Source organism: Salvia hispanica, chromosome 3, assembly GCF_029641045.1.
Source record: "Salvia hispanica isolate PSC_SH4W2 chromosome 3, Shi_PSC_v1, whole genome shotgun sequence".
NCBI classification, from domain to species: domain Eukaryota; kingdom Viridiplantae; phylum Streptophyta; class Magnoliopsida; order Lamiales; family Lamiaceae; genus Salvia; species Salvia hispanica.
This window is the reverse complement of record NC_142694.1, coordinates 5,190,131-5,217,835: the sequence shown is the minus strand read 5'-3', so window position 1 is coordinate 5,217,835 and position 27,705 is coordinate 5,190,131. Positions and strand designations below refer to the sequence as shown.

Here is a 27,705-nt window from a genome sequence, read left to right as displayed (position 1 = left end):
TTTAGTGTTTACTGTGTCTGCCCCTGATTTTGGATGTAGTCTAAACAACATATCTAATATTCTATTTTGAATTCTTGGATATTTGGATTATGATTAAGTAGTCGACTTATATGAAATGTACTGATTTGATAAATTTTGATTCGTCTATCCCATGTATGCAATCAATTCAAGGCTTATAGTATTAAAAGTAATTGTTTGTTGATAATTAAATCTGCATTCTACATATTTATTGCAAATTTGCAAATATATAGCTAATATATTGGATGTGTATGTGCGGTCGGTGATTTTATCCATTAATTGTATCACTATATGCACGATGTAGAATTAATTTGATTGCTAGTTTTTTTTGGCAATTGTACTTTTTTTTTTCAACACATTACTATCGCAATTCTTGGATTATGATATCATTGCTGACCGATTCAATAAGTACTAGCCTTATATAAAAACATACTACTCCCCCCTATTTAGATAAATATTGATTATCTCCATTATTCTTATACATTGCATATATAGCTAATATATATAAGTACTATCCTTATATAAAAACATACTACTACTCCCTAAATGCATGATGTAGAAACAATTTGATAGCTAGTTTTTTTGGCGATAGTGCATTCTTTTCAACTCAATTCTATCGTGAATTCTTGGATTATGATATATTGGTGATAGATTTAATAAGTACTAGCCTTATATAAAACGTACTAATGTAGTCGCATATATAGCTAATATAACGGATATGTATATGTAGTCAGCGATCTCATCAAGTAATTATATCAGTATATGATAGTACTTGTATAGTATTGCGTATATAGCTAATTAATATATAAGCAGTGGCGGAACCAGAATTTTAACGATGGGGGGACCAAACGGCCATCAAAATTTGTTGAGTGTGTTCAGAGCTAACGACGCGGAAACAACTCGAAGGTGAGCAATATAAAAGGCCACGATTGAGACGATGAGAAAATTAATTAGTGAATAGATTTTAGAGCATGACACATATTTTTATTAATATTTTATGATATATTTTCATACTCCTAGTATTTATCAAATCAAAGAGTTATTATCAGCTATTATTGATTTTTTATAATAATGGACATCACATTAAAATTGATTTTATTAATATCATATGGTTATATTTTATAATATTTTATAAAATCAAAAAATTATTTGATAATATTAAATTATAAAAATCATTCTTTTATGATTATAAATTAAAATGATTAATGTAAAAAATTACTAGTGAAAAAAATTCAATCAAAGTTAATGTGAGAAAATTCATAAAACATAAATGAATATGAGAAAACTAACAAAAGTTACTAATTTCATAAAATAAAAACGTCACAAATGAATTATGTGTATAAGTTTTAAATGAAATTTACTAATAATATAGTACTACATAGTACTCCCTCCGTCCACGAATAGGAGTCTCATTTCTATCTGACACGGGTTTTAAGAAATGTTAGGAAAAGTGAGTGGAAGTTACTGGAATAGGGGTCCCGCTTGTATATATTAGTTTTAAATGATATGTGAGTGGAAGGAGTTAGTGGAATGTGGGGTCTTTTTACTATTTATGGTAATTATGAATCGGGACTCCTATTCGTGGACGGACCAAAATGGAAAAACGAGACTCCTATTCGTGGACGGAGGGAGTATTTATTATGATAATTTAATATTACTTATACAAAATTACTAACATATAAACCTAATAAACATAAATGAATTCAAAATAGAAGAAATAGAGTTCAATATATCCAAAAGATGAATACAAAATAGAAGAAGTAGAGTCCAAATACAAAAGCAGAAGAAATAGAATCCAAAATATCCAAAAGATGAATACAAAATAGAAGTAGAGTCCTAAATACAAAAGACCAGAGGGGTTTCAAACCCACTACCTCTTGATAGAAGACCAGAAATTTACCCAACTGCACTAGCATTTAACATTTATGTTTATACTTGCATATAAATTATATAGTATTAATCAAATGGGTGAGGGGCCCAAGGGCCACATCGTGCCTCCGCTCCTGTATATCAGATGTGTATGTGCAGTCGACAACCTTATCAAGTAGTTGTATCGCACTATATAGTTTTTTGCCAATTGTGCATTTTTTTTTCCAAAACACATTACTATCTCAATTCTCAAACTACTCAAAATTAACATGATATTTCTTCTCTTGTTTTTGCTTCTCCTGATAATTATCATCTTATACTTCCAAGCACAAATATATAGCTAATTGTGTATCAGTACAATTATATCAATTGTACAATATTTTCGAAAAGGAAATAATTTACCATCTTAAAATTCTGTACCTTCTAATATTGTCCTTATCTACGATCTCCCCCAAGTCTCTATCCTATTAGTATATTTTAATATAGTGAATATTATATCAGTTAAACCTGTTTCATCCCGAATAAAATGAAGAGACTTGTTGTGATGTAGAGTACCATTTTCGTATTCACCTTTTTATACTCATATACACTACCTCAAAACCTAGATATGATGATGTCACTTATTTTTACTCTTTCTTTTTATTGGAATTTATGCCCGGTCAATGAACTTTGACCAATTATAATTTCAACGAGATATTTAATTTTGTGAAATTAAATAATATAGTGTCGATCTACGTTTGGAGTAGATGACCGTGGTATATTTATTTTCTCAAATCCGATTCCCGGTGAGTGAGAAATAATGGATTAAAGTTGTGCAAAATTGCAAACTTAATGAGCTAAGAGAGAAGCTTAGGGAATAATTAAGAGAGTTAATTATCCCACATTGGAAGTTACAACCTTATTAAACTAGTATTTAATAAGAAGGATTATTACATGTAATAATTATAGTGGACTAAGATGGCTGTAAGAGCCCACACGCGCGCGCCGCCCGCCCCACCGCGAGCCCGTGGCCGTGTCCTTGGATCTTGGCAATTGGTCTTTGGGCCTGGTCGTGGGCTTGGTGCTTGGGCCTAGTTGCGGGCTTGGCCCAAGTCTAGTGGGTCTAATTCGTCCTTGGATCTTGGCAATTGGTCTTTGGGCCTGGTCGTGGGCTTGGTGCTTGGGCCTAGTTGCGGGCTTGGCCCAAGTCTAGTGGGTCTAATTCTTTTTAGACCACCACCGACGACCGTTACGGTCTGGCATTGATGACAGCCATCAAGGCTGCGTTGACCCCTACAGTGGACTGAGCCTATAAATAGGCTAGCCATTCTAGCATTCTCTACATCAGAAACTAGAATCCATACACTCTCTCCTCCCTCTGCATAGTTCTTCTGTCGAAGCTCTGCCCTCTCCTCCAATCCAGTTCGCCAGAGCTCTGTTGATTGCGGTGCTGCATCAGAGACGTAGCCGTTTTATCTTTGGGGACGAAACGTCAATCCGAAGAGCACTACCGGGGCGTATCTCGTCTTGCGGAAAGAGGCCTCCTCGACTCGGCTAATTCCTTTACGATCTATTTGTTTCGAGTTTTCCACTGTAATTTCGTTTCAGTTTCCATTTGTATTTCTTCTTGGGTTGTATTACGCTCGGCTAGTTTATCTATTGTAATCCCTAAATCTCCAACATTTTTCTCATTCCATAATCTGCATTCTCTACTTCCAAATACAGAAACCTAAAAATGGCAACAAACTCAAACCACCGGGCCCACCGGGGCTGCCGGTCATCGGCAACCTGCACCAAGTCGAAGGCCGGTTTCCGCACACGTACCTCCAACGCCTCTCAACGCAATACGGCCCCGTCATGTCTCTCAAGCTCGGAATGCGGCGCCTCCTTGAAATCACACGACGCCGTTTTCTCAAGCCGACCTGCTCTTGTCACCCTGAAGTGGCTGTCGTATAACCGCATAGACGTCGCGTTTTCACCCTACAACGACACGTGGAGAGAGTTGAGGAAGATCTCTACCCTCCATCTCTTCAGCACCAAGCAAGTTCAATCATTTCAGCCCATTTTCAGAGACGAAGTGAGCAAGATGATGGAGAAGATTGCTAGAGACGCCTCTTCTTCCACCCTCGTCAATTTGAGTGAGACGACGATGTCGCTTTTAAGTAATATCATCTCCAGAGTTGTGTTTGGGAAGATTTATGGAGGTGATCGTTTCATGGATATTCTTCGAGAAACTCAGCCCCTAATTGGAGGTTTTTTTATGGAAGATTACTTGCCTTGGCTTCGATGGATTGACAGCCTCTCTGGAATGGCTGCAAAGCTCGATCACAATTTTCATAACATGTATTCTTTCTGTGAGGAACTGATTGAAGAGCATATGAATCCTAATAGGCCTAAATCTATGGATGGTAACTTCATCGATATTTTGTTAAGGATTAAAAAAAATGGATCCTCTTCATTTCCTCTTACATTAGACCACATCAAAGCTGTACTAATGGTAATGAATTTTACATCTAAATATAATAATTTGAGAAATAATTGGGAGTTTGTTTGCAGGATTTAGTAGCCGGAGGGAGCGACACGGTAGCAGCTGCATTGGTGTGGACGATACCGGCGTTGATGAAAAAGCCTTTGGTAATGAAGAAGTTTCAACAGGAGATAAGGCGGATGGCAGGAAAGAAAGATTTAATCGATGAAAAAGACACAGAGAAACTTCCATGTATAAGGGCAGTTGTAAAGGAGAGTATGAGATTGTATCCACCAACTCCACTTTTAGTACCACGAGACGACCAAGAAATGTAGTGTAAATGGTTACGAAATTGACGGTGGAAGTATGATGTTTATCAATGCTTGGGCTATTGGAAGAGATCCCGCAATGTGGGAACATGCGGATGAGTTCTTGCCGGAGAGGTTTTTGGGGGGTCAAAGTCCGGAGTTGATCACTTTTGGATTCGGGCGGAGAGGGTGTCCGGGAATGATTATTGGCGATGGCCGAGGTGGAACTTGCATTGGCAAATCTTGTATACAAATTTGATTGGGAATTTCCGATTGGAATGAAGGAAGATGATATTGATTTCGAGTGTTGTCTGGAACTGCAATGCACATGAAGAATGATCTTTGCCTCCTTGCCAAGGTTGTTTAAAAGAGTAATCACCTCTTTAAATAAATAAAGACTATAGTCTAACACAATGTTCTGTATAAGAATCCACCAATATAGAATTTTGAAAGTCTACATCTACCTTTAATAAAAATACCTTTATTTTAATTTTACAGAAAAACTTGATATCTGTGAGACGGCTCACGCTGTAATGATTTAAATACAAAATGAAGGTCAAGCTTAATGGAAGGTGGTTTTGAAAGCTTAAGGTATACCTTAATTTAGAGTTCAAACCCATTCACTTTCGCCCCAAAAAAGTTTTTTAAAAATTATATAGTTAAATGTAACTTTCATAATAAATCAAATAGTATTTAATAAGTATTATTTAGCTTTAGAATATTTTAATAGCTTTATTTAGAACATTGCTTAGTTACGTGCATATATGGTGCATATACCATGCATCTATTTTTGTTCAATACATCCACCAAAGAGGGAGCCCCGGTGGCCCCGTTGGGTGGAGTTTCGTGGCTTGCTCATAAATTTGTGCTTGGAAGTTGAGGGTGATGATTATTTGGAGAAGCAAAAACAAGAGAAGAATTATCATTTTATTGTGTTGAAAAACAATATAGTAACCATTCTACGTCATGCATATAGTGATATACTACTATATAACTGCTAGATAAGATCGCTGACTACATATACATATCCAATATACTCCTTAGCTAGTATAATGCAGATTAATTATCAACAAATTATTAGTATTTGTTATATGTTCAACTGTAAGCCTTGAATTGATTTTATACGTGGGATAGACACATCAAAATTTATCTAATGGAGTATAAAATATGTTAGATAATTGACCACAATTATAAGATTACCAAAATTGTAGCTTAGGAAGATTTACAGACCCTTTAATAAATAACTAACTACGAAATTTAAATTTAATGCTAATAACTAATTATGCACCCAAAGTATAAAAAACCCTAATTAACAAATAACAATCAAAAGATAGTGTAAAAGTTTAATGGCGACATATCTCTCACAATTCAGGCACTCATGACACTTACTATTGTAATTTTTCTATTAAATTTAAAATATGAATATCAATAAGCAATAGCTGATAATTGTTCATCATAGAGTTCACAACTCAAACCAACTAAAAATGTGATGACACTTCTTTTTCTATGCTTATCTCTCACCCTTAATAAATAAAATCTAAACATGCCAACAAACACTAACAGCAGGACCCACCGGCGCCACCGTTCATCGGCAATCTGCACCGTTCATCAACCGTCTCTCCAACAAGTACAGCCCCATTAATCGACTGCGTCTCCAACAAGTACTTCCCCAGTTCCCCTCACGTGCATATAGCGTGCATCTGTTTTGTTCATCAATTTGCGTAACATAACTATATGTAAACTACATTTAATGTGATAAATAAAATGATGTGTATGGATAATGTGTTGTTTAACTATTCCAAAACTAGAAAGTTCATACTTTCCAAGAAGGGACTAATAAGGAAATAGTTCATACTTCTTAGGGACGGATGGACTATAAAATAAGTCTATTTACGTATAATAATGTACCTTTATTTTTAGAAAACCTTAATATATGTGAGACGGTTGCGAGCAGAGGCGGGCCGAATGAGACAGCACACCGCACACGTGAGAGGGAAAACTAGCTACCGCTCACCAAATCCACGTCTTAGCCACTTAGATGGTGCCATTGCCGACACTAGTACTACTAGGGATGTCAATTCAACTCGAAACTCGTGGGCCGACCCGAACAGCCCGGTAAAATGAGCGGGTTAGGGCTGTAATTTAATTACCCGAATACAAAACGAGCTAAATGGGTTGGCCCGAATGTGAGTTTTAATTATAAAATATTAAGTTTTAAGAGTTTTTTATATTTTTGAACCCTCAATCTTCATTCTACACAATTATTAGTCTTTTTCAATTTTCATTCTACACTATTTCACTCGATCCCACAATATCAGCTTTCAAGTTCCACCTCAACTCATTATTGCACCGTCTCATGTCATACCACCACCATAGCCAATCAAGACAAAATTAAGAACTAACCCATCAAAATCTCAATATATTTATCATCTTAATAATGATTCTTGTAAGATATGATTTTTTTATTTTCATAAAGAATTAGTTACGAATAATGTCATAATAATGACACGAACACAAGCTTTAATTTATATTGTAGTTGATCGAGATGAAAGGTTTCTTTTAAAGTATTATTGAAGAAAACTATAAAAATTTGAAGATTTTATATGATTCCAAACTAAAAATAAAAAAAGTATCTAAAATTTAAAATCATTATATAGAAGAAAATTTTGATACAAGAGATTATTTTCGAAAGCTTTTAGGCCCGAATAGTCCGATGTGTTAGCCAAAACCCGGCGGGTTAGGGTTAGGGTTGAAAATTTATGACCCGAAAAATCCATAACTCGAACGGCCCGCAACCAAATAGCCCGGCGACCCGAGTGGGCTGGCCCGAACCCGAACGGGTTAGACCGATTGACATCCCTATCTAAAACCCAAGAACGGATCTATTTAACGTTATTGTAAAAGTCCGAAACATTAACCTTATTAAATTTGTTTCTTTTTTTATTATTATTTCTCTTTATTTTAAAATTAATAGAATACTTTTCAAGCAATTACAATAAATATATTGAATTAATTAGTACTCCCTCTGTCCGGCATTAGGAGTCCCGGTTGATCATTTTCATCCATCTGGCATTAGGAGTCCCGGTTAGACATTTCCATAAAAAGTGAAATATAAATATTATAAAATAAAACTTTATTTTATTTATAAAATTTATAAATTAAGTTAAATTTTATTTTGATTTCAATCATAAGAAAATGCGTTGCGTTTCATGCAAATCGCGAAACCAAATAAACTTCCCAAATTTCAGACTTTTGCAACAATGGCGGAGCTGTAACCACTCTGATCATCCCAATACTTGGACCACAGCATCACTCCGCCGTACTTCCTCGACCTCCGAATCACCGGTAGAATCTCCGCAGTTAGCACATCCGCCGCAATGAATCCGCTCCCCGCGGCCTGCGGTGCCGCCGGCAGCCCTAGAAATATCTTCCCCGCCTTCACCGATCGCGTCCACCGCATCCACGAATTCACCAAATTCCCCGAGTTTCCCGACGCGTACTGGCACGGCGGATTATTGTAGAACTGCACCCAAACGTAATCGAAGAGGCTCGTGTTCAGCGCCGCCCCCAAAACCCGATCGGGGAAGGGGCACTGCGGCGCGCCGCTCACGTACACTCTCCTCCCGTATTTCCCCAATCGCTTCAGATCTCTCACCAGATCGTCGTAGTACAGCGTCGATCCGTGCTCCACATCCAAGTCGACGCCGTCCAGAACGGCGTCGCCGAGGGGGCGGGAGGCGGATTTGCCGCCGAGGAAATTGTTCCATAGGTAAATTGAGAACGCTAGGGCGTCATCTGTGGAGGAGAGAGAGTAGTTTCCGATGCCGCCGCCGATGGAGAGCATGACCTTGATTCCGAGCCTCTGGCAGGCGCGGATGCCGTCGCTGACCACGCGGCAGGAGTTGGTGGCGGGGTTGCAGTGGCCGGCGAGGTTGAGCTCGGGGGTTTGGCCTCCGCCGAATTTGTTGAGGAAGGCGATGTTGACGTAGGCGAATCTGCCGGTGGCACAGGTGTCGGCGAGAGTGCCTTCGTTACCGTTTTGCCCCCAGTAGATGGCGATGCCGCCGCCTCCTCCTCTCGCGGAGGTGCCAAGGAGAGCTTGGAGGAGGAGGACGACGAGGAGTGAATATAGGAATTCGCTTCTGCTTTCCATTATGGTTTATTTTTGAATGAGCATACATTGGAGTTTACTTATAGGGTTATAGAAATAATGGTTTGAAATTTTATTAGTATTTTACTCTTTAGGATATTGTTTTATACACAAGTAATAATGGAATTGGAATATTTTGACTAGTGAAGGTCTAACAGTGGAATGGGAGGGTTGATCAAGTCAAGTCAACCACTAAGCTTAAATTGAGTTTTTATTGAAAATTGATGAAGGTGGATGCACTGCAGATGCACACAAAACTTTGCTTATATGTTAGGACATATTTTCTTTGTTATCCATATCTATAATATTTGATTGTTGTTAGTTGTCATTGTCATTTCCAAGAAATTTATTTCATTGTATATTGGGTCTAGTTGGGATGTTACCATCAAATTGTCAATACAAGTATATTCATCATATAGTCTTCATGCTCCAATAAAATAGATGTGAAATGAATTCATACTTGACCAGGAGACTTGCAATAGTGCATTCTTCCAAGAATAAAGAGGCTTGATAGTTGAGACAAACAATGTTACAGCACCACGATATTTTGATACAAGGTGTGAAAAGTATGGAGTATGAATACATCAGTTACTTCGTTCATTTGCTGAATATTAACTCATAATTAAACTATGCAAATATATGAGATATACATGAAAGTAATGAAAACAAATGTTCTTCACCAACTTATTGGCCATTAGTTTTTTCAATTGAATGGAATAATCATCAGTTGTCTTGAAACAAAGCCTTGGAAACAGTAGAGAATGAAGAGCTGCCAAGATCATGGGTTCCAGCTCCAGAGCAAACTCGTTTATTTCCAGTCATTGGAGTTTCACAAACCACACTATAGCTGCGAGTATGCTTATCCTTCCGTTTTGATTTGCTGGGACGAGGATCATACTTACATTTTGTCACCTTGGGTTGTTGCTTAGGTGCCCAGACTCTCTGCAGATCAAGGGCCTTGCTTACGAAGGGGGCAGATCTTCGAGCCTTCTCCCTTCTCTCACGAGCTTCATTAAGGCTGCGTGTATAATCATCTATTCCACTCTCTTGTAGACTAGTGTGCATACTTGTGAGAGGCTGTGAGGACTCTCCCTCAGCAGAGACTGAATGGTTGAGGTTGTTGGCCTCGCCTTTGTCATTTCTATCATGCTTATCTCGCCATGATTGACTGCTATCCTCACTGTTGAACAGTAGGCTCGGAGCTTCATCTTCCTCACCAAAAGGCAGCAAGTCCATTTCAGCGTATATGTCTTTCACAACATCTTCGAGCTTGTCTGAATACCTGGAGCAAATATGGGTGTTAGAATTCCAATGATACTCCGTTACTACTCCCTCCCTGTTTATTCAGGTGTAATATTAATAACCAGTATCTCACTTTATGCTGGATATCATCCAGGAATGATCTGAAGATCAAAAGCTTACTAGAAAATTAATAAAAAGCAGTTTCATAGTATTTCTTGACGCAGGAGTCAATTCATAGCATAGAAAACTGCAAAAGGGGAACGACACTCACTCACAAAGCTAATAGTACAAGTAACCATAAGAGCAGAAGAAGGATTAAACCAAAATGCTTTATTGCTTCTACTTTCAAGTAACTTTACTTGAGTTCTCCATCTTTTCTTTTTCATACTTAGCTACATTTAGAAAAAAAAGGCTAAATGCATACATATCTACATGGACCAATTGTAGATTAAAGAAGAGTGTTTACCTTGCTCTGATAGTACGCTCAACATAATCGTATAAGCTAATATGACCGTGAATCCCACCTGCCACGAGGAATTGAATGATCTCTAACTGGGAACATATCTGCTTCAGTAGCTTCTTTTTGCTCGATTCTCTCATCAGTGCCTCAACATCTGACCGCAGAATCTCCATTCGAAGCAGAATCTGCAGCTCATATCTTGTGCAGGTCAAGGGAAAACTAAGGGCTAATAATTTCTATTCAAAAAGAAAAGCTGAAGTAAACTGACTCAACAAAATAAATGCACAGAAAGGATACTCTCGAACTATAGCTTCCGATGATAGAGAGGAACTTGGATTCTGGTGCACCTCCTTCATTTCCTTAGGTGATCTAAGTAGGAGTTTAATTAACTTCCCAACTACATCCTCACTATTAAGATCATCTGAAGTTGCTGCACATTGCTGAGCTTCGGCATTAACTTCAGTCTCACTCTTCTTATGCAGCCAATGAATGGAGAATTCGACAACGCGCTCTGCCAGCTTCTGCAAGTCCATACCCGACTCCAGGCCATGACGGATTCTTTTAGAGAGAATGTTCAAAAATGCATCTTGAGTCTCTACTTTAGAAACAGGCACAACTTCCTCTTGCACTGGAGAACACTTGGACGGTAATACATTAAAACCAGATGTTTCCCCCATGGAATTGATTACCGGCAATATTTTCAAGAAAGATTCTTCAACTTTGTTAATATGTTTCATCCAGCATTTAAGGAACTTCAGCTTCTTGGATTTTTCCAAATATCTGGCAGTATAAAGCTCAAACAAGTCAAAATTTGATCCTTCAAAAGCTGCTTCGCGGAAAGAACTCCATGTCATCTCCTGATAGAGATGCCTTTGGCTCCTTTTCCTTTTTCCATCTCCATACTGTTTACAGTTACCAGACGTCGATGCATCAGTTTGGGAGCCTGAACATGTGTTTGAGTCGATCATTTCCTCAATGCAGAAATCACGATTGGCGCCATTAAATCCACTTCTACCTCTCAGAGAACCAGCATCTGAGATGTGGAGAACAGCCAAATGAGCGGTCAAAGGCTTGAGACGACCCACTAACATATCTCCCTTGCTACTCGAGAGGGAAATTGAGGCCCAGTAACCATTCATATGAAGAAAACTCAAAAACATTTGCCAGGTGGGCAACTGATCCCTGCAAGTCAATCCGCCCATTTCTTCGTGCAGAATCTCAAGAACCCTGTCTGCGAAAAGGTCAGCACCACTCTTCTTCTTTTCCTTTTGCGACTCCTGGAAACACTCACTCACCAAAATGATATCTGACATGCCTCCGGTATTCTCCTGCACATTATAGCTATGAACACTCTTAACATGTATCTTCATTGTTCCCTCACCAAATTGAGCCCAAAATGCGTTTCGGCTGAAGAAACTATGTGAATCTCTAGATTCCGCTCCATTAAAAATGTCATCAGTTTCAATAGTACAAGATAGACTCTTTAGAATCACAAGCTCGAGATCACAGAACTTACATTCTAAAGGCTTCCCTTTCACATCCAATATCTCAAGATTCAGTTCTCCACTATATTTTCTTCTACGAATACCACCAAAATCAGCAAAGTCGAAAGACAACCCAATTTGGGGATAGATCAGCCCAAGAGGCAACAAAACCGAGCACAAGACAATGAAATCGCTAGAACAAAAACCCCATCCAATTTTCCTGATCCCATCCCTGATCGTCACTAAATTTTCCCCACACCCATATTTCTTCTCATCAATCTCATCAGTTTCAATCTTAACGTCAACCCAACTCAAATGAATATCCCTAACAGAAAATGCTTCTCGAACAGCGCAAAATGCATCATTAAACTCACGCACTTCCAGATAATCAACCAATGAATTAACAGACTGGCCAATTGGCGAAAACAGAACAACTAAATTAGAAGGAATTTTCACAAAACCTCCATCTGGAAATTCACCACCACCGGCGAGCTTATCCTGCTCGCTCTCCCACGCGTAGTCGTGAACCAATTGAAGCAGCGAGCTGGCGGCATTCGAAGCGCGGGGGCAGCACGCTGAATTCGGCGGATCGGAGCTAGATATGCAATTTAACGTTGTGGAGAGGGATCCGAGAGTCTCTTGGGGGAGATTGAAGGATAGGGAACGTGTAGAGAGATCGCGAGGGAGAGCTGCGGCGCAACGCAGCGGAGAGAGGGAGGAGAAGAAGAGTTTGAAGGCGGAGAGGGTGGCCGCGAGCGGAGGAAATCGGAGGAGGCGATTTGCCGCGGATATGACGGCGGAGAAGTAGGGGGAAGGGTTTTGGAGCGTGAGAATTGGATCTAGGTCAATGAGGAGGACTACACGTTGAGTTTTGGAAAAATCCAGTGACTGCCGATTAGCCATTGACGGTGGATAAGACTAACGTGCGCCGGAGGTGAAGTATTTCGGCATCAAGATCAAGCGAAAGGAGAAAACTTGATAAATCCCACGGTATCTATGCTGCGGCTGCGGGCGGGAAAAACAATTTGCAGAGGCGGGCGAATTTTCAAAATGTTTTCTAATCTTTTTAGGGGCAGTTTCGACTTTGGGAAAGGTAAAACGACGACGTACTAAACCCTATCTTCATCTTCTTCTCCACAGCAATCAGTTACTCCTTAATAACCAGAAAAGGGAAAGAGCCCAAAAATAGAAAAAAATGCCCTCACTTTCTGCTTTCAAATTTTCGATTCTCTCGCATCCACCACTCTCTAGCAGAAGATCATTTTCACCGACAAGCCCTTCGATTTTAAGAGAATTCCGGCCTCGCCCAGATTTATCCTCGTCAGTGTCTATTTCTAGAAGGGCCCTTTTCCGGCGAAAATCGTCGGAAGAAGAGGCGGATGTTGCAGAAGCGGAGGACGAGTGGCTGCAGAAATTGCCGGAGAAAAAGAAAGCGTTGTATTCTCACAGTTTGCCGTGCGTAGAGGCGTGGCTCAGAAGTTTGGGGTTTTACCAGAGCAGAGATGATAGAGCTGTTTGGTTTGTGGAGAAGCCTGATTGGCATGCACAGCTCTCGCTTGATGTCACTGACTTGTACATAAGGTTTGTGCTTCCAAAGATTGTTTTTTTGTTCTTCTGGAATGTGTTTGCTGAGTCTTACTATCTGTTTGATTGCCATGTAACTGAAATTGGTGCATTGTGCTCTGTTTCTTGCTCTAAGTAGTTAATGCAATTCGGTGTGTTGTGGAAATGAAGGTGGTTTAAATTGATAACTTCATCATTGTATGTCTCTGGATATCAAGTGATTGAGTTTATGATGTGATTATGTATGCATAATATTTTGTTAGACTTTCTTTGTATCAAAGGGTATATTTGTTTGAACAAACTCCTCTGTGTAGAATTTTATTGAAAACTTAATAAGTACTAATTGGGAGTAGAATGATATAAACACACCATACTTTGGAGAATTCGGTAAATGAAATGATAAGTCAAAGTCACTTTGATTAAGTCTGTCACTACATAAATTTGGAGATAAATTGCAAGACTTGATGTTAGGTTCTTTACAATAGAGTTCTATCTCATTTTGATTTCTTGCAAAAGAGTTCGGGTTGATTTGATTTCAATTGTATACAGGTCTAACTTCATTCGCTATTAAAACGTAAATGCAAGGTTGTGTACTTGTGTTAGTCATTTGCGTGGATAGGAAAAGTAGTGGAAGATCATACAGTCTCCAGTTGCTTTGAAATGAAGAGCTGACAAACATTTCATATATCATACTCCTCTTTCTACCGTTGTAGTGTTAGGCTGACGAACATTTCATATATCATACTCCTCTTTCTACCACGGTAGTGTTAGGCATTTCTGTAATTCTAGGTAATACTTTTTTACAGGAGTCGCCCATATCGGTGTTTTGTGTGTTTATCTTGAGATAAGTTTCATTGATGGGTTAACTTTATAAGAAGGCTTTAACTTCTGGCTCATGTAATGCTGTTGTGTGTGAAGCTGATTGAAGGCAAAGCTACCGAGACTGCTGGTCAAATACTTAAAAATTAGTTGCTTGACTAACACAGGAAACTTTTTCATTGATCTATGGCATAGCTATAATTTTTTTATCGGTCTATGCCATAACTAGATGTTAGATGTTGTGTATCTTACTATCTTTGCAAAGTTAATGTCTTCTTTGTCTTCTTGTCTACATTTGTTTCATGTGCTTGGGTTATTTGTATCAGTATTTCTTTCCAATTTAATTTATTACTAATATGTAGTCCATTTGGATTTTGGATATTAATCATCTTTCGTTCTTCAATCATCTCTTCATTTGGATTGACTATCAATCTCCCACAGTGATGCACTTGAAATATATTTGTTACAAGTATATATTTCAATACACAACATTATATGCTTTCACTTGTGTTGCTCATGGAAAAATGTGCTTGTTGGACATCTGCATCCACTTGATCATGTTAAACTAGTGGAGATAATGCTTTTTGGAATAAGTTTTCTGGTAATGATATCTCTTTGTTTGTTAAATAAGTAGTCACTTATTCATAAGCACACATGTTGGCTTCTTCAATCAAGCTGTGGGTTTCCAGAGTTGCACAACTTTTTGCTTCCAAGCATTAAAAAACTTAGCTGTAGTTTATTAAAGGGTACTTCTTCAGTTGTTTAAATCTCAGAGATTCTCAATGTTATGTAATATCGCTGAATACGTTTGCTGTGCAGGTACCTGAAGAGTGGAGCAGGAAATCTCGAGAAAGATGTTGAAAGACGATTCAGCTATGCCCTCAGTAGGGAAGATATCGAAAATGCCATACTGGGAGGACCGTGACGGCACAAATATATTTCTCTTAATCATCATAATTTGTGAGTGGTGAATATCCATCTTAAAAAAAGAGCATGGATTTCTGATAAATCTTGAACCAATTTTCATCGGGGTTATGGATATATTCATGTTATACAATATGTTGTGAAGCCTCAGATTCAATATGCATCGTTTGCTCAAAGTTATAACATCAAAATGAAGTGCAACTTCTACGTATTTTAATACTCGATTACATGCCTTAGGGATCTTGGCCTCCTATGGAAAAAAAATAATTTTCGTGCCAATTCAATCTCGGATTATATCAATATATTTTAACCTTGAGTAACCAAACATCCCCTAAACCAAAATTGACATTTTCTTCAAAAACCCTAAACTAGAAATGACATATATTTCTCCACATTCACGTTAGCTTATAATAATTATCCAGAAAAAGGGATTTATCAAATTGTTTAACAGGAGTTTTTATTCTTATTCTACATAGTATCAATAACCATTGATCAATGTTATTTTTCCGTTACAATTATTACCACCATGAAACGTATTTAGATAAATTTTGTAGCAAAATCATTGACTGTCTTAACTCATTCTTGAATATTATTCTCCGAGGTCATTTTCCAACATAAGACTTATTTTTTTTTTTTGGCAAAAAATAATAAATTTTTTCTCTTAATTTCTCCACTCTATATTTTTCTTTTTATTTTCTCTCCTACTTTATTATCTCCTATTAACATAATAAATATTTTTTTTGTGCTAAAAAACACCTCTATTAACAAAAACGAGGGAATACTTCTAACAATTGAATATGAAGGAAGACAATATAGCTAGAAAAAATTTACACTTATTCCTTTCAATAATTCCATTTATTTCTTATATTGGGCCTCTTTGAGCCTCTTTGCACAGTCCATTTAGTTTGGGCCTTTTCTAATTCGAGCCCAATAAATCAAAAACTTCATCAATAGCTGTAAAACCGTAATCTCGAAGCAGTAAATCGGAATGTTGCGGTAAGCTTTTCTAAATCTAATGAAAAAAGTCTTGCGAATAGTAATCAGTACTACCAGAAAAATAAATTTGTTCTTCTTTATTGTTTGGCACTGAAATCCACACTCCAAATTGTCCTAATCGATCGCGTTCTCTCTCAGCACTTCATTTTCAAAATATTCTACTTCTGTTGAATCGGAACACCGATTCAAAGGAGTGTTATTGCTGATTATTAATTTAATTTCCATTTCGATTGTAAACACTCGGATCGGCTGAATTAGACTCAGTAACTGGATTGAATTGGAAGTGAGTTGAGAAGCAAAGCAAATGCAGAAAAAGGAGTCGGGTGGGCGATTCACGGGGATGGTGATTCGGTCCCGAATTTCGATTCTCTTGTTCTCAATGTTTTCAGCTTTTGCTTCTCTATATGTCGCCGGACGGTGAGTTTTGGTTGTGTGGTTTTATATATTTATACTATTTTTTGTTTGTAGCAGTTATTGAAATGTGCTTGTTATGTTTTGGGTGGTTGAGTTGATTATTTTGTAGCTGATGAGGCTTAATTGGTTGACTGTATCATGTTACTGGTGATAAGATGCGAATGCTTATGACACATTGGTATTTGAAGCTAGAAGCCAGAAATTGTTCTTAATCGCTTGTAAATTTGAGTGCGGAGAAAGTATGCAAACATGTTCCTATGATTATATTTTCTAGCTATTGAACGTAGATTGAATTGTTTGATTTAAGGGGAAATAAGTTAAAAAGACAAAAATACTTACATAACCTGGAGCTGCATTATATCAACTGTATACCGAATTGTTTATTATCATCATTAGAATAGGAAAGAAGGAAAGTTAAAATGTAGTTTGATGTGTGTAATTGGGTGTGGCAGATTGTGGCAGGACGCGGAGAACAGAGTTTATTTAGCTAAGGAGCTTGATAGAATTACTGGTCAGGTATTGAGAATGTTTTTTTACCTTGAGATTTACTGCTTTGACTGGTTTGAGTAATCAAGAAATCGGTGACCTTTCTGATCCTTCATTTGTGCTCAGTTCATTGCATATGTTCGATCTTTTGTGTGTTATATAAATATTCCCTTTTGTTATAGTTCATTCATTAGTCTACTGCTAGTTTAGGTAATTTTGGATTTACATTTGCTTTTTGGATTTATTATTTTAGGACAAGTTGCATATTAGCTGCCCTATTTAAGCAGTATCTTTATGGCTGAATTTGCTTCCAGATGTCTGTCATTGTCTCTCAATAATATTTCATCAAAGTGATGGAAGTATTGTCTTTTGGAACATCTTGTGTTGCCATTTTACTGAAGAAAAAAGTTGTCTGACATGATGCAAACTGGCTTATGAACTTACAAATTGTCTCTCAATAATATTTCATGAAATTATCACGATACATGGCATTGGCTTCTATCTGTTTGGTATACATGCTTTGAATTTGTAAAATGTGGTCAATACCCTGATATGTTTATCGTGTTCAATTATGCAATGAGCTGCAACATCTTGTTCATACCCATGGATAACTTCTAATGTCTCTTTTATACTCAGGGAAAATCTGTGCTGTCAGTTGCTGATTCATGGAAAATCATTGAATGCAGGTGACATTAACTTGTTTCCTTTTCTTTCTATGTGCAGTGCTTTGATGTTAGAAATTAGAATGGTTGTGAATGCAGCAATAATCAAAACTCACATGCAGGGAACAGCAGAAGATATTGTCGGGCTTGGAGATGGAACTTGCAGCTGCTAAACAGGAAGGTTTTGTTTCAAAGCTTTTGTCTGAAACTGATAAAAGCCCTATGAGGAAGCCGCTCGTAGTGGTTGGAATACTTACAGGATTTGGTCGTAAGAGCAACAGAGATGCTATAAGGAAGGCATGGATGGGCACAGGTATATGATTAGCTTTACACCAATTGTTGACTGGTTGTACCTTGAATGGGATTGCTACTATGAACTGTCACTGTTATCTTGTGTTCTGGGATACACTTCAATATCTATCCATGCTTTTCAAAGTTTCTTCACATTTTCTAGTTATTTATCAGAATGATCACATCTATCTCATATTTTTCTTCTTCACAGGTACAACTTTGAAAAAGTTGGAGGAACAGAAAGGCATCGTTATCCGTTTTATCATTGGCAGAAGGTGTGCTTTTTTTCCTGCTCTCTCCTCTGTCCCTCCTTCCACCCCCTTCCACAGGTCCGACAATCTACATGTAGTATCTATTCAATATTCTCGTAATGTGCAGTTCCAATCGAGGAGACAGCTTGGATAGGGGCATTGATAACGAAAACGCACTAGCAAATGATATTTTTATCCTTGTAAGTCATTTGACTCCATGTTATTAGGGATTCTGACTGTTTTACATAGTACTTAAGAAAATAAAGTCTGTTCATACTAAACTCTAGGTCCAGTGCAATATATCTTTAGATTGTTATAGTCTTGTAATTAATGCAGTGCTGCTTAAAAGATAGCATTACTAATTTGTTAACTGTTTGGATACATGCTGCAAATTTATTCTCTGGCAGTTGTTCAGCAATCGTAGTATAGGGAAAATTATGACCACTCATTTTTTTCAGTAAAATGTGACCACTGTCAACAGACTCTCACTCTTACGCTGTAGTTATTAATTCCTCTAGCAAATTTTGAATCAGGATAACCATGTGGAGGCCCCTGAGGAACTACCAAACAAGACAAAGTTATTCTTTGCTCAAGCTGCCGAACATTGGGATGCACGCTATTATGCAAAGGTCAATGATGATGTCTATGTAAATATTGGTAGGTCTAAAGTGCAATTACTTGCAACATCCCTATATGTTTGATAATTGTTATAATTAGAAAACATTCTATCTTGAATAGTGAATGCATCACAAGAGGTGAATGACGTATATATCTTCTCTGCAGATGCCTTTGCAAATACACTTGCTGCTCAAGAGTACAAGCCTCGTTTATATATTGGGTGTATGAAATCAGGAGAAGTTTTCTCTGAAAAGTGAGTGTGATCAAACTTTGATGCTGTGATGATTTTGAAAGCAGCTATGGACCGTACATCTTGATATCATATAGTATCATGAATTGATACTTATAAGCTCGTCACTTTGTGTAACTTGACAGGGGAAAAAGATGGTACGAACCAGATTGGTGGAAATTTGGGGATGGGAAAACGTAAGCATATTACAGTACGCTTTCAACGATCATATACAGCACACAGTTTCAAATGTATTGTTTCACACCCGCACATCCGTGGCTTCTTTAACGAATGCTTCTTGCTTGTGTAAACAGTTATTTCCGCCATGCTTCAGGCGAGATGTTCGTGATAACTAAGGCTCTGGCCAAGTTCATATCAATTAACAAGTAAATTCTATTTGAACTGATTAGCATTCATTGGGTGCTCGAACCAAACCTGAGCTCTCCCTCTATTTTTTTGGTTGGCAGATCTTTCCTTCGCACATATGCACATGATGACATCAGCGTAGGATCGTGGTTTATTGGTCTGGATGTGCAGCATGTGGACGAGAATAAGTTTTGCTGCTCATCTTCTTGGTCCACAGGTTCGATATCTGCAAAACCCGTTCAATAGTATCATAACAGCAATTAACGAAGCAAAGTGAATGATGGTGGTTTTGTTTTCAGGAGCCTTGTGTTCAGGTGTATGATCTTGTTTTAAGATTCAGAGAGAGCTCATATTCTTTACAGCGGCGTTGACAAATCTATTGCACATACGATGATTTTAGATCAGGAGGAATTCTTTTTTTCTTTTTCGGCCCCTTACATGTTCAAAAATTTCACATACTACTGTCTTATCTACATTATTTTGAGATGTACTAGTAGCTTTTTGGAACCACAGTGTTTCTCTGTAGCAGTTGTGACATATATTCAGATGCTCCTAACATACGCATATCCAGTTATCCACTCTTTTCTGCATTGACCATGTATTCGGCATGTATTTATATCGAGTAGATGTTCGATTTTGTCATCGTTTTAGCTCTAGCTCAACTCAACGATAGTTGAAACATTGCATACATTTTTACTATTATCCTAAAACTGCTTACATTTTTGTAATTTGTTGTGCAATTTGTCTCTTCAAATCATTGGAAAGCTCCATATATCCACTTTTCTTATTACTACTTGCAATGCACTGGGAGTCTTAAAAGTTCTGAAAACTAAAATAAATTATGCCATAATGTTCATTTAAAATAAATATGTTATCGACTTATCGTACATTAGTGTAATATAGGTAGGTATATTTTGTATGCTTAGATATTGCAAATTATACTACTACTAATTAGATCAAAATATAAAATAATAATAATGGTGTATTATAAGATAAAATAGCATAGGACCAAAAATATCTTCCATTTCATTTTAATATTTTATTTTCTGGTCAGTTTACTGCTCTTTCTCATCTCCAAGTTAGAATCGCGTTGATTTTGGATCAAATTAAACAAACAGGCGCCTGATTTCCACCAAGAAATACAATGGAGTACGATTTTAGAAAACGGAACCCGCCCCAGTATGATTCCACCACGCCGCCGTACGGCAGGGCTCCCTCCGCTTCTCATCCGCCCTACGCTCAACAGTCCGTACTATACCCTAAGATCGGCAGCGCCGACCCTCATTCAGTCCGCAACCCTCCGTTTCACCATGCGCCGCCTCCACCTTCTAATCGTATGTCGCCGTTTCATTTTCCCCTTATATGTGTATTTAATTGATTTTTTATTCTGATTTGGGGCTAATTTGCAGCTGGGATCGGGATTAGGGTTGCGATCAAACCTGAATACAGAATCACTCCGCCGGTATATATTGCTGCTTAAGATTTCTAAATTGTCGTTTATTTGCCTGGATTAGAAAATTGATTGATTTGATCGTTGTAGCCTCCATTGCTGCCACATCTGGGTGAAATTCCGCGCAGCAATTTCCACTTCGATTTCGACTTTGAAAGGAATGTGCTGACGGAAGCAGTTAAGGAAAACCCCAACTGGGCTAGGCTTGGAATCGACAATTCTCTACCAAAGGCAACTGAGCCAACACCATCTTATGTATGTGCTCTTTTCATGAATTTGGTTGTAGTTGTGTTCGTTTTCATATTCGATTTTCGACTCACTTCCCTTTCAATGTGTGTGCTTGTGCCTGCTTATTCCTTAGCTTATGAATCAGTTTCATATCATTGTGGGCTAAGGCAAAAACTTGTGTTTATCGGGCTGCACGGTGCATTTACTTTGCTTAGGATTCACCAATCCTCGTTAGAGTTTATAAAATTTATCAGTCCATAGTCAGATGGATGAAACAGAGTGTGTCTCTTGTTGAATTTTAGCTGGTGATATTGACATGAATCGGCTTTTGAATTCAGGGTGCGGCCGCAGATCCTGTGGTGAGCAAATATATAGCAGCAGGTCTCAGCAGAGAGGCTGTGCCGCTTGCAGTTGCAAATTATGGAGACAATCCCTCCAAGGTAATATCTCTCTTTCTACGTTTCATAGTCTTGAAAATAATGTGTTCGATCAGTATATCTTGTTGTCTGCGTTATTGCAGAAACCTTACTATGAACTATATCACTCTTTTGGTGTTGCATGTAAAATGGGATAGGCTTTCTTACCATGATAGTGTTGTCAACCCACTATTAAACAGCACCTATATAACTCAACTTGTCACAGGTTAAGGAATTCGCCAATGGATTTACCCTACTACGAGAAATGGGATTCCCGTCGAACAATGTAGCTGAGGCCTTAATTATGTACGACAACGACACAGACAAGGCATTGGCTCAACTTATCAATGCTCCATCCTGAATAATACTACTCCATATCAGAATATTGCAAGTGTTGTTTTATACGAAATTAGGTAGCATCATGTATTGTCTATCATTGTAAAGAGTGAAATTCTATGATTGTATACACATTTGTATGCCCCTTTATAGCAATGACCATTTTCTTTCCTCTGTTTTTATTTTCTGTGCTTCATTCCAACATCAGTTTAGTGCATTACGTTCATGATGAATACAAACTTGTATAGATACAACATCTTTTGTGTACAACTACAAAATAATTCACTGTGGATTACAAGATAAGATACGAAGTGCCAGGTTACAAATTAAATATATTGTCGCTACTAAATATAGAAGTATTAAAGTGCCTTGTATTAAGATCACCACCTTCAAGAGCAGAACCGAAACGGTCGAGCCACTGAACCGGGCTTGGATTTTCAGTCTCCTCGACCCATTCTGAAGTCATGTCGATGTCATCCAGCTGAAGGGAATCTGCTTCCGACGAACTCGATTTCAAGGACTTGTCTAGTTTGAGGTTGTAATAAATGTAGAGTAGGTCGTTCAGTGCTTCCTTATCAATCTTGTTGCGCTTCTCTGAATGAATTTGTTGAAACGTGCTCCACTGCCTCTCAGAAGTCGATGTACTGCACACTTGGCTCAGTACTCGAATCGCCACCTGCTGCAGCGTTGGAGCTGCATCGCCAAATTGTTCCCACCATATCCCTGCAACGCCATTCACCATATATTTAACTCTAGAAAATCTACCTCAAGTCAGCTTGCACAGTTATACAGAGCATTATTTGAAAACCTTAAAAATTCCCACCCTATAATTGAATTGAACGCAAGTGATATATGCAAGAACACATCACATGAACTTACCAGGCGAAACGCTATCAATGGCCTCCTTTGCAAGGTTGCAGCCAAACATCCCCTTCGCCCTTGAAAATAGAAGAATCTGGTTGGTTAAATCATGCCTATGATCAGGTGTGGGAAGAAGCTTTTCCAGAACTGTATAAAAGTCTTCCTTAATGGCTGGAAAAAATTTGATCTCTGGATTATATTGGATGCTTGGGTTCAGAAAAGCTGCTGCAGAATGTAGAGGAGAGTGAAGGTTGTTCTGCCAGTGCTTATCTACAATATCCAAAAAAGTCTTGCATTTTATCTCATCCATAATGTAGTATGTCCGAATCGACTCTTTTGCCCTAGTCATCAATTCATAAATGAACCCCACTGCAGGCTTCCCTCCCGACACTTCCCTCATTACTTTCAAAAATGGCTCGGACACAGCAACACTTTCTTCTGCTGCTTTCCAAAATTCATTGTCATCAAGAATGCTGACACATGTTGCTGCCTGAGGCTTGTTTGATAAAGTTGATCCTGCCGAAAACTCCGGACTATTGAACATATGTTTCAATCTTGACTTCTGTTTCAACATGGATTGTAAAGAGAGAAAATTGGACACAGACTTAGTGATGCCGCTCCTGATGATGTCATATCCTCCTGTAAACATCCTCATCATGGCAAGCATTGATGAATTATTGTATATATACTTTGAAACAGCCTGTGCCTGTAAAATACACCTACTAACCCAATCTACGTTACAGAACTCCTCCAAAATCCCATTCATGCATTGTGAAGCACAAGGGGTGACGAAAATAGAGCCATAATTCTGCAGGATATGGTTTGCTAAGCCAGGGCAGTTGAGCTCATTATCTATGATAACTTGAACTACATTCTCAGGACCAAAATCTTGAATGATTGAGTCGAACAAATCAGAGAGGTACTTTATATTTTTATAATACGAAGATGCATCGACCGACTTGTGGAAGAAGGTTCTTGAAGGGGATGAAACTAAGAAATTGATTAGAGCCCTTGATTTGTTATCTGTCCATGTTTCTGCAATAACAGTGCAGCCAGTCATAGCCCATTCTCTTTCAATATCTTTTGATTGTAAACTCACTTCAGACTTGATATTCTCCAACCATGTCGTCTTCAAAGTATCCGCCGATGGTCCTACAAATCCTGGACCACACTTCCTTACTGCATCAATCATCTGCTGATAAGATGAAGAACGAGCTATGCTGAAGTCCAGTCTATTTTCAAAGAAGAAGAGAGCTATACTTCTCTCAGCATTTTCATGGTCACTTCTAGAAGTAGAACCCGATGTCGTGCTGGATGAGAAGACTTTACCAGTTACCGGTGCTGCTTCAACAGACATTAGAGACTTCCCCGTGGAAATACTTACAGCAAGAGGAGATTTGAATTCAGGTAACATTTGCTTCTTAACAGTCAAGGTTTCCTTACTGTCCTCCTTCGATGCAAGAATTTCCCTCACCTTATCTGTCACATCATCTCTCACTTTTGTGCACGGATTCACACCTTTACTCGGAAGTCTAGATAAATGATGCTTCAACCTGCTGATTCCACCATTAAGAATTCTGTCGCAGAATTTGCATCTCACCTTATTCCCTTCCAACCTATCAGCATATTCCCAGCAAATATCCTTCTCCCGAACCATCGAGACACCTATCAAACAAATTTCATACGCTACACGCCTACGTAATCATATGTTCTTTCAAAGACATGTTTACTGGCCAGCATCGTATTCTTTCATCCTTCATGGCAAGACATAGACTGAGAAACTACATAAAATCCAATCAGATTTTCACATCTATTCAGGATATGCCTAGTAATGCTCATATTAGACACACTTAAATTTATATACATTCATTGCACTTCTCATTTGGGCAATTGCAATCAAGATGAGTTCAATTTGAACAATTGATATAATGATTTCAATAAGCTGTCACATACCATGTCAATAATCCAAAACTAGCAGAAATGTTCGTTGTTCAACCATAGCATAAGTTATGAAAACAAAACCAATAATTCGTTCTGCAATCAATTATCAAATATAGGAAGAAGAACCCCTCTCAAAACAGACTAATCAGAGAAGTTCAACTAAGGAACATGGTTAAAATCAATGACTGTACAAGCAAATACTAAAATTTCATATACTACATTTTTTCTTGTTTATTCATTCATCTGACTTAAAAATCCATCTAACCCCTATCATCTCCGTTTTTCCCCAATCCAACCGAATTTAATTAGTCAAGTTTCAGACGTAGGTATCAACAAATATTTAATCGATTATGCATAGCCAATCATAGTTAAGTTGCTAGCTGCTCTAATTGCATGAACCAATCATACAGTTTATAAAAGAGAGACAGAGAGATGAAGATAAAGTGAAATCGGAGAAGACGAGAACTTACAAGCAGAGAATTGATCGCAAGTTTCGCAGATCTGCAGAGACAACTCGCCTTATTTCTCGCGATATTTTGATACTCAGCTGCGCTTTTTGGGCTGAAACATATTGCTTCTTTTATTTATCCTTTAAATTTTATAAATTCTTCACTGAGTTTGATGACGATATATCGCGGCTTTATCAATGTACAATACGTGCTTAGCATTTATATTTAACACTTTGGAAAGATTGCGCGAAATTTTGTAGTAATATCAATTTCAGTCGAAAAAATATTTCACTCGTGCACGATAATAAATTTGGCAATTTTTATGCTATATCTCTTCATTCGTCATTACTTATCACTAGTTTTCTCTTCGTTCCATTCACCAATACTTATCACACCTATTTTTAGTAAGAGTGAACTACATAAACGGTATCTGATCTTTCACTTTCGCACATTAATAGTACCTGATCTTTATTTTATATCGTTTTTGGTACCATGTGACAAAAATAACACTAGGTACCAAATATGTAATTTTTTTTCATGGAAGATATTTTTTGAAATTTCAATTAAATAATACCAAATATGTGATTATTTTTTCTTCCTTTCACATTTCTCTTTTTCTTCATTAATTTCTTCTTCTTTATTTTTTCTTCATTTTCTTCTTTCTTTTTGTATTTTATCTTCCTATCTTTTTTCTTTTTTTCTCCTTAGTTTATGTTTCTTCTTCCTTCTTTTTTCTTTTTTCTTCTTTCTTTATAGTGTTTTATACATACATCTAATTGCATTTATAATATTAAAAAAAATATCTAATTAAATTAATTATTTAAAGTAATTAAATCAATTGAATATTTTTTATTAAATTATTTTATACTCATTTAAGGTTGAAACACCTAACTAAAAATATTCAATTTTTTATATCATTATGTTAAATTTTTATTAAGGCTATATTGATTAGTAACAAATTTAATGTAAAATAATAATAATAATAATTGTTATTATTACATAATATTATGTGATTCATAATTTATATAATAAATTATTAATTACTATCAGTTTTAGTATTATAACAATAATAATTAAATATAATTATATTTAACTATATTTGAATGATATTAAAAATGAATTAATTATTAATTTATAACATCAAAATAATAATATTAATATTGATTAATAATAATAGTATAAAGAATTAGGAGAATGAACGAATATATTATAGAATGAACTTTAAAAATATCCCCAGGTAACCCTGGACTAAGCGTTTATCTCGAAAATGGTCTCTTTTCACTGTTTCGTGACGAAAATACTCTTTTAGGGGGTTTTGGGGGTTTTGGGCAATTTGGTCTTTTTACATTTTAAATCTGATATTATTTTAGTGATGTAGTAAATCTGATATTACTTCAAAATTATCATTCTTCTTCCCTTTTGTCATCCTTCACTTTGTTTCTTTAATCAATATTAGATTTAATTTTATAAAATTAAATTTTAAAGTCAATTTTTAAATATCAATAAATTTTTTTAATTATTAAAATTACTATTAAATAACAAATTAATAGTTTTAATCAATATTTGATAGTGTCTAAGATTTAATCAAGAAGGTACGACAACGCCTTAGTTTTAATCAATATTTAATAGTTTTAATCATAAATAGATCATATAACACGATTTATTCCGAAATAAAATGTATAGGAGAATTTGACTAAAAATATTATGAAGTTGACTAAAAATTTGATATGGGAGATTTTTTGTTGAAATTTTCTAGTTAATTTTGATTGTTTTCAAATTAATAAGCGAAAATTATATTAGTCTTACATTAGATGCATATTTATTTCGAAATAAATCGTGTTATATGATATATTTATGATTAAAACTAAGGTGTCGTCGTACCTCATTGATTAAATATTAGACACTATCAAATATTGATTAAACCTATTAATATGTTATTTAATAGTAATTTTAATAATTAAATTTTTTTATTGATATTTAAAAATCAAAATTTAAAATTTAATTTTATAAGATTAAATCTGATATTGAAATAAAGAAACAAAGTGAAGGATGGCAAAAAAGGAAGAAGAATGATAATTTTGAAATAATATCAGATTTAGTACACCAGTGAAATAATATCAGATTTTAAATGTAAAAAGACCAAATTGCCCAAACCCCCCAAAAGGGTATTTTCGTCACGAAACAGTGAAAAATGACCATTTTCGAGATAAACGCTTAGTCCAAGGTTGTCTGGGGATATTTTTAAAGTCCAGGGTTCATTGGCGAGATAAACGCATAGTCCATGGACTATTTTTGTAGTTCACTCTATATTATAATATCACTTTTGATACTAATTTTATGTATGCCCAAAATACCCTCTATGACATAAATGAAAAAATATATTTGTTTAAAGGGTATTTTGGGAAGAAAATTGCATCAGGTATTAAAA

General features: G+C 36.8%; 6 protein-coding genes and 1 pseudogene across 8 annotated transcripts; 4 read left to right on the top strand and 3 right to left on the bottom strand.

The window, feature by feature from the left end:
• Positions 1 to 853: 853 nt before the first annotated feature.
• Positions 854 to 5,008, top strand: LOC148930009 (6,7,8-trihydroxycoumarin synthase-like; annotated as a pseudogene).
• Positions 5,009 to 7,757: 2,749 nt separating this feature from the next.
• LOC125215924 (hevamine-A) lies at positions 7,758 to 8,822 on the bottom strand. Its single transcript, XM_048117506.2, has one exon. The coding sequence runs from the start codon at positions 8,792 to 8,794 to the stop codon at positions 7,886 to 7,888; it is 909 nt and encodes a 302-aa protein (XP_047973463.1). The 5' UTR covers positions 8,795 to 8,822; the 3' UTR covers positions 7,758 to 7,885.
• A 498-nt stretch (positions 8,823 to 9,320) lies between these two features.
• On the bottom strand, positions 9,321 to 13,093 carry LOC125215347 (LIM domain protein). Its single transcript, XM_048116740.2, has 3 exons — positions 10,791 to 13,093; positions 10,500 to 10,691; positions 9,321 to 10,073 (listed from the first exon to the last, which is right to left on the bottom strand). The coding sequence occupies exons 1-3, from the start codon at positions 12,878 to 12,880 to the stop codon at positions 9,515 to 9,517; spliced, it is 2,841 nt and encodes a 946-aa protein (XP_047972697.1). The 5' UTR covers positions 12,881 to 13,093; the 3' UTR covers positions 9,321 to 9,514.
• A 15-nt stretch (positions 13,094 to 13,108) lies between these two features.
• On the top strand, positions 13,109 to 15,416 carry LOC125215349 (tRNA dimethylallyltransferase). Its single transcript, XM_048116741.2, has 2 exons — positions 13,109 to 13,558; positions 15,179 to 15,416. Exons 1-2 carry the CDS (start codon positions 13,173 to 13,175, stop codon positions 15,282 to 15,284), a joined length of 492 nt encoding a protein of 163 aa, XP_047972698.1. The 5' UTR covers positions 13,109 to 13,172; the 3' UTR covers positions 15,285 to 15,416.
• An 889-nt stretch (positions 15,417 to 16,305) lies between these two features.
• Positions 16,306 to 20,197, top strand: LOC125212295 (hydroxyproline O-galactosyltransferase HPGT1-like). Its single transcript, XM_048112416.2, has 12 exons — positions 16,306 to 16,696; positions 17,146 to 17,209; positions 17,816 to 17,865; positions 17,964 to 18,154; positions 18,344 to 18,407; positions 18,511 to 18,583; positions 18,917 to 19,040; positions 19,167 to 19,254; positions 19,377 to 19,427; positions 19,545 to 19,616; positions 19,698 to 19,813; positions 19,896 to 20,197. Exons 1-12 carry the CDS (start codon positions 16,584 to 16,586, stop codon positions 19,916 to 19,918), a joined length of 1,029 nt encoding a protein of 342 aa, XP_047968373.1. The 5' UTR covers positions 16,306 to 16,583; the 3' UTR covers positions 19,919 to 20,197.
• Positions 20,198 to 20,635: 438 nt separating this feature from the next.
• LOC125214896 (uncharacterized) lies at positions 20,636 to 22,208 on the top strand. The gene is made up of 5 exons (XM_048116109.2): positions 20,636 to 20,930; positions 21,006 to 21,058; positions 21,137 to 21,301; positions 21,613 to 21,714; positions 21,917 to 22,208. Exons 1-5 carry the CDS (start codon positions 20,741 to 20,743, stop codon positions 22,049 to 22,051), a joined length of 645 nt encoding a protein of 214 aa, XP_047972066.1. The 5' UTR covers positions 20,636 to 20,740; the 3' UTR covers positions 22,052 to 22,208.
• Positions 22,209 to 22,252: 44 nt separating this feature from the next.
• LOC125214894 (hAT transposon superfamily) lies at positions 22,253 to 25,449 on the bottom strand. 3 transcript variants are annotated; one of them, XM_048116107.2, is made up of 3 exons: positions 25,299 to 25,449; positions 22,906 to 24,660; positions 22,253 to 22,749 (listed from the first exon to the last, which is right to left on the bottom strand). In XM_048116107.2, the coding sequence occupies exons 2-3, from the start codon at positions 24,542 to 24,544 to the stop codon at positions 22,346 to 22,348; spliced, it is 2,043 nt and encodes a 680-aa protein (XP_047972064.1). In that variant the 5' UTR covers positions 24,545 to 24,660; positions 25,299 to 25,449; the 3' UTR covers positions 22,253 to 22,345. The 3 variants fall into 3 exon arrangements, with proteins under 3 accessions (XP_047972064.1, XP_047972063.1, XP_047972065.1); XM_048116106.2 differs by having other exon boundaries at positions 22,906 to 24,668; positions 25,299 to 25,444; XM_048116108.2 differs by having other exon boundaries at positions 22,906 to 24,641; positions 25,299 to 25,437.
• Between the last annotated feature and the right edge of the window lie 2,256 nt (positions 25,450 to 27,705).

Excerpts from the sequence above, each read along its gene's own strand:
- LOC125214896 (XM_048116109.2), top strand. The coding sequence starts at position 20,741 with ATGGAGTACGATTTTAGAAAACGGAACCCGCCCCAGTATGATTCCACC. Across the intron at positions 21,302-21,612 it reads CTGAGCCAACACCATCTTAT|GGTGCGGCCGCAGATCCTGT; the intron begins GTATGTGCTCTT and ends TTTTGAATTCAG. Across the intron at positions 21,715-21,916 it reads ATGGAGACAATCCCTCCAAG|GTTAAGGAATTCGCCAATGG; the intron begins GTAATATCTCTC and ends AACTTGTCACAG.
- LOC125214894 (XM_048116107.2), bottom strand. The coding sequence starts at position 24,544 with ATGGTTCGGGAGAAGGATATTTGCTGGGAATATGCTGATAGGTTGGAA. Across the intron at positions 22,750-22,905 it reads CATTGATAGCGTTTCGCCTG|GGATATGGTGGGAACAATTT; the intron begins GTAAGTTCATGT and ends ATGGCGTTGCAG.
- LOC125212295 (XM_048112416.2), top strand. The coding sequence starts at position 16,584 with ATGCAGAAAAAGGAGTCGGGTGGGCGATTCACGGGGATGGTGATTCGG. Across the intron at positions 18,155-18,343 it reads GAAGGCATGGATGGGCACAG|GTACAACTTTGAAAAAGTTG; the intron begins GTATATGATTAG and ends TCTTCTTCACAG. Across the intron at positions 19,041-19,166 it reads TGATGTCTATGTAAATATTG|ATGCCTTTGCAAATACACTT; the intron begins GTAGGTCTAAAG and ends TCTTCTCTGCAG.
- LOC125215347 (XM_048116740.2), bottom strand. The coding sequence starts at position 12,880 with ATGGCTAATCGGCAGTCACTGGATTTTTCCAAAACTCAACGTGTAGTC. Across the intron at positions 10,692-10,790 it reads TCGGAAGCTATAGTTCGAGA|ATATGAGCTGCAGATTCTGC; the intron begins GTATCCTTTCTG and ends GACCTGCACAAG. Across the intron at positions 10,074-10,499 it reads GAGCGTACTATCAGAGCAAG|GTATTCAGACAAGCTCGAAG; the intron begins GTAAACACTCTT and ends TATTTGCTCCAG.
- LOC125215924 (XM_048117506.2), bottom strand. The coding sequence starts at position 8,794 with ATGGAAAGCAGAAGCGAATTCCTATATTCACTCCTCGTCGTCCTCCTC.
- LOC125215349 (XM_048116741.2), top strand. The coding sequence starts at position 13,173 with ATGCCCTCACTTTCTGCTTTCAAATTTTCGATTCTCTCGCATCCACCA. Across the intron at positions 13,559-15,178 it reads GTCACTGACTTGTACATAAG|GTACCTGAAGAGTGGAGCAG; the intron begins GTTTGTGCTTCC and ends TTTGCTGTGCAG.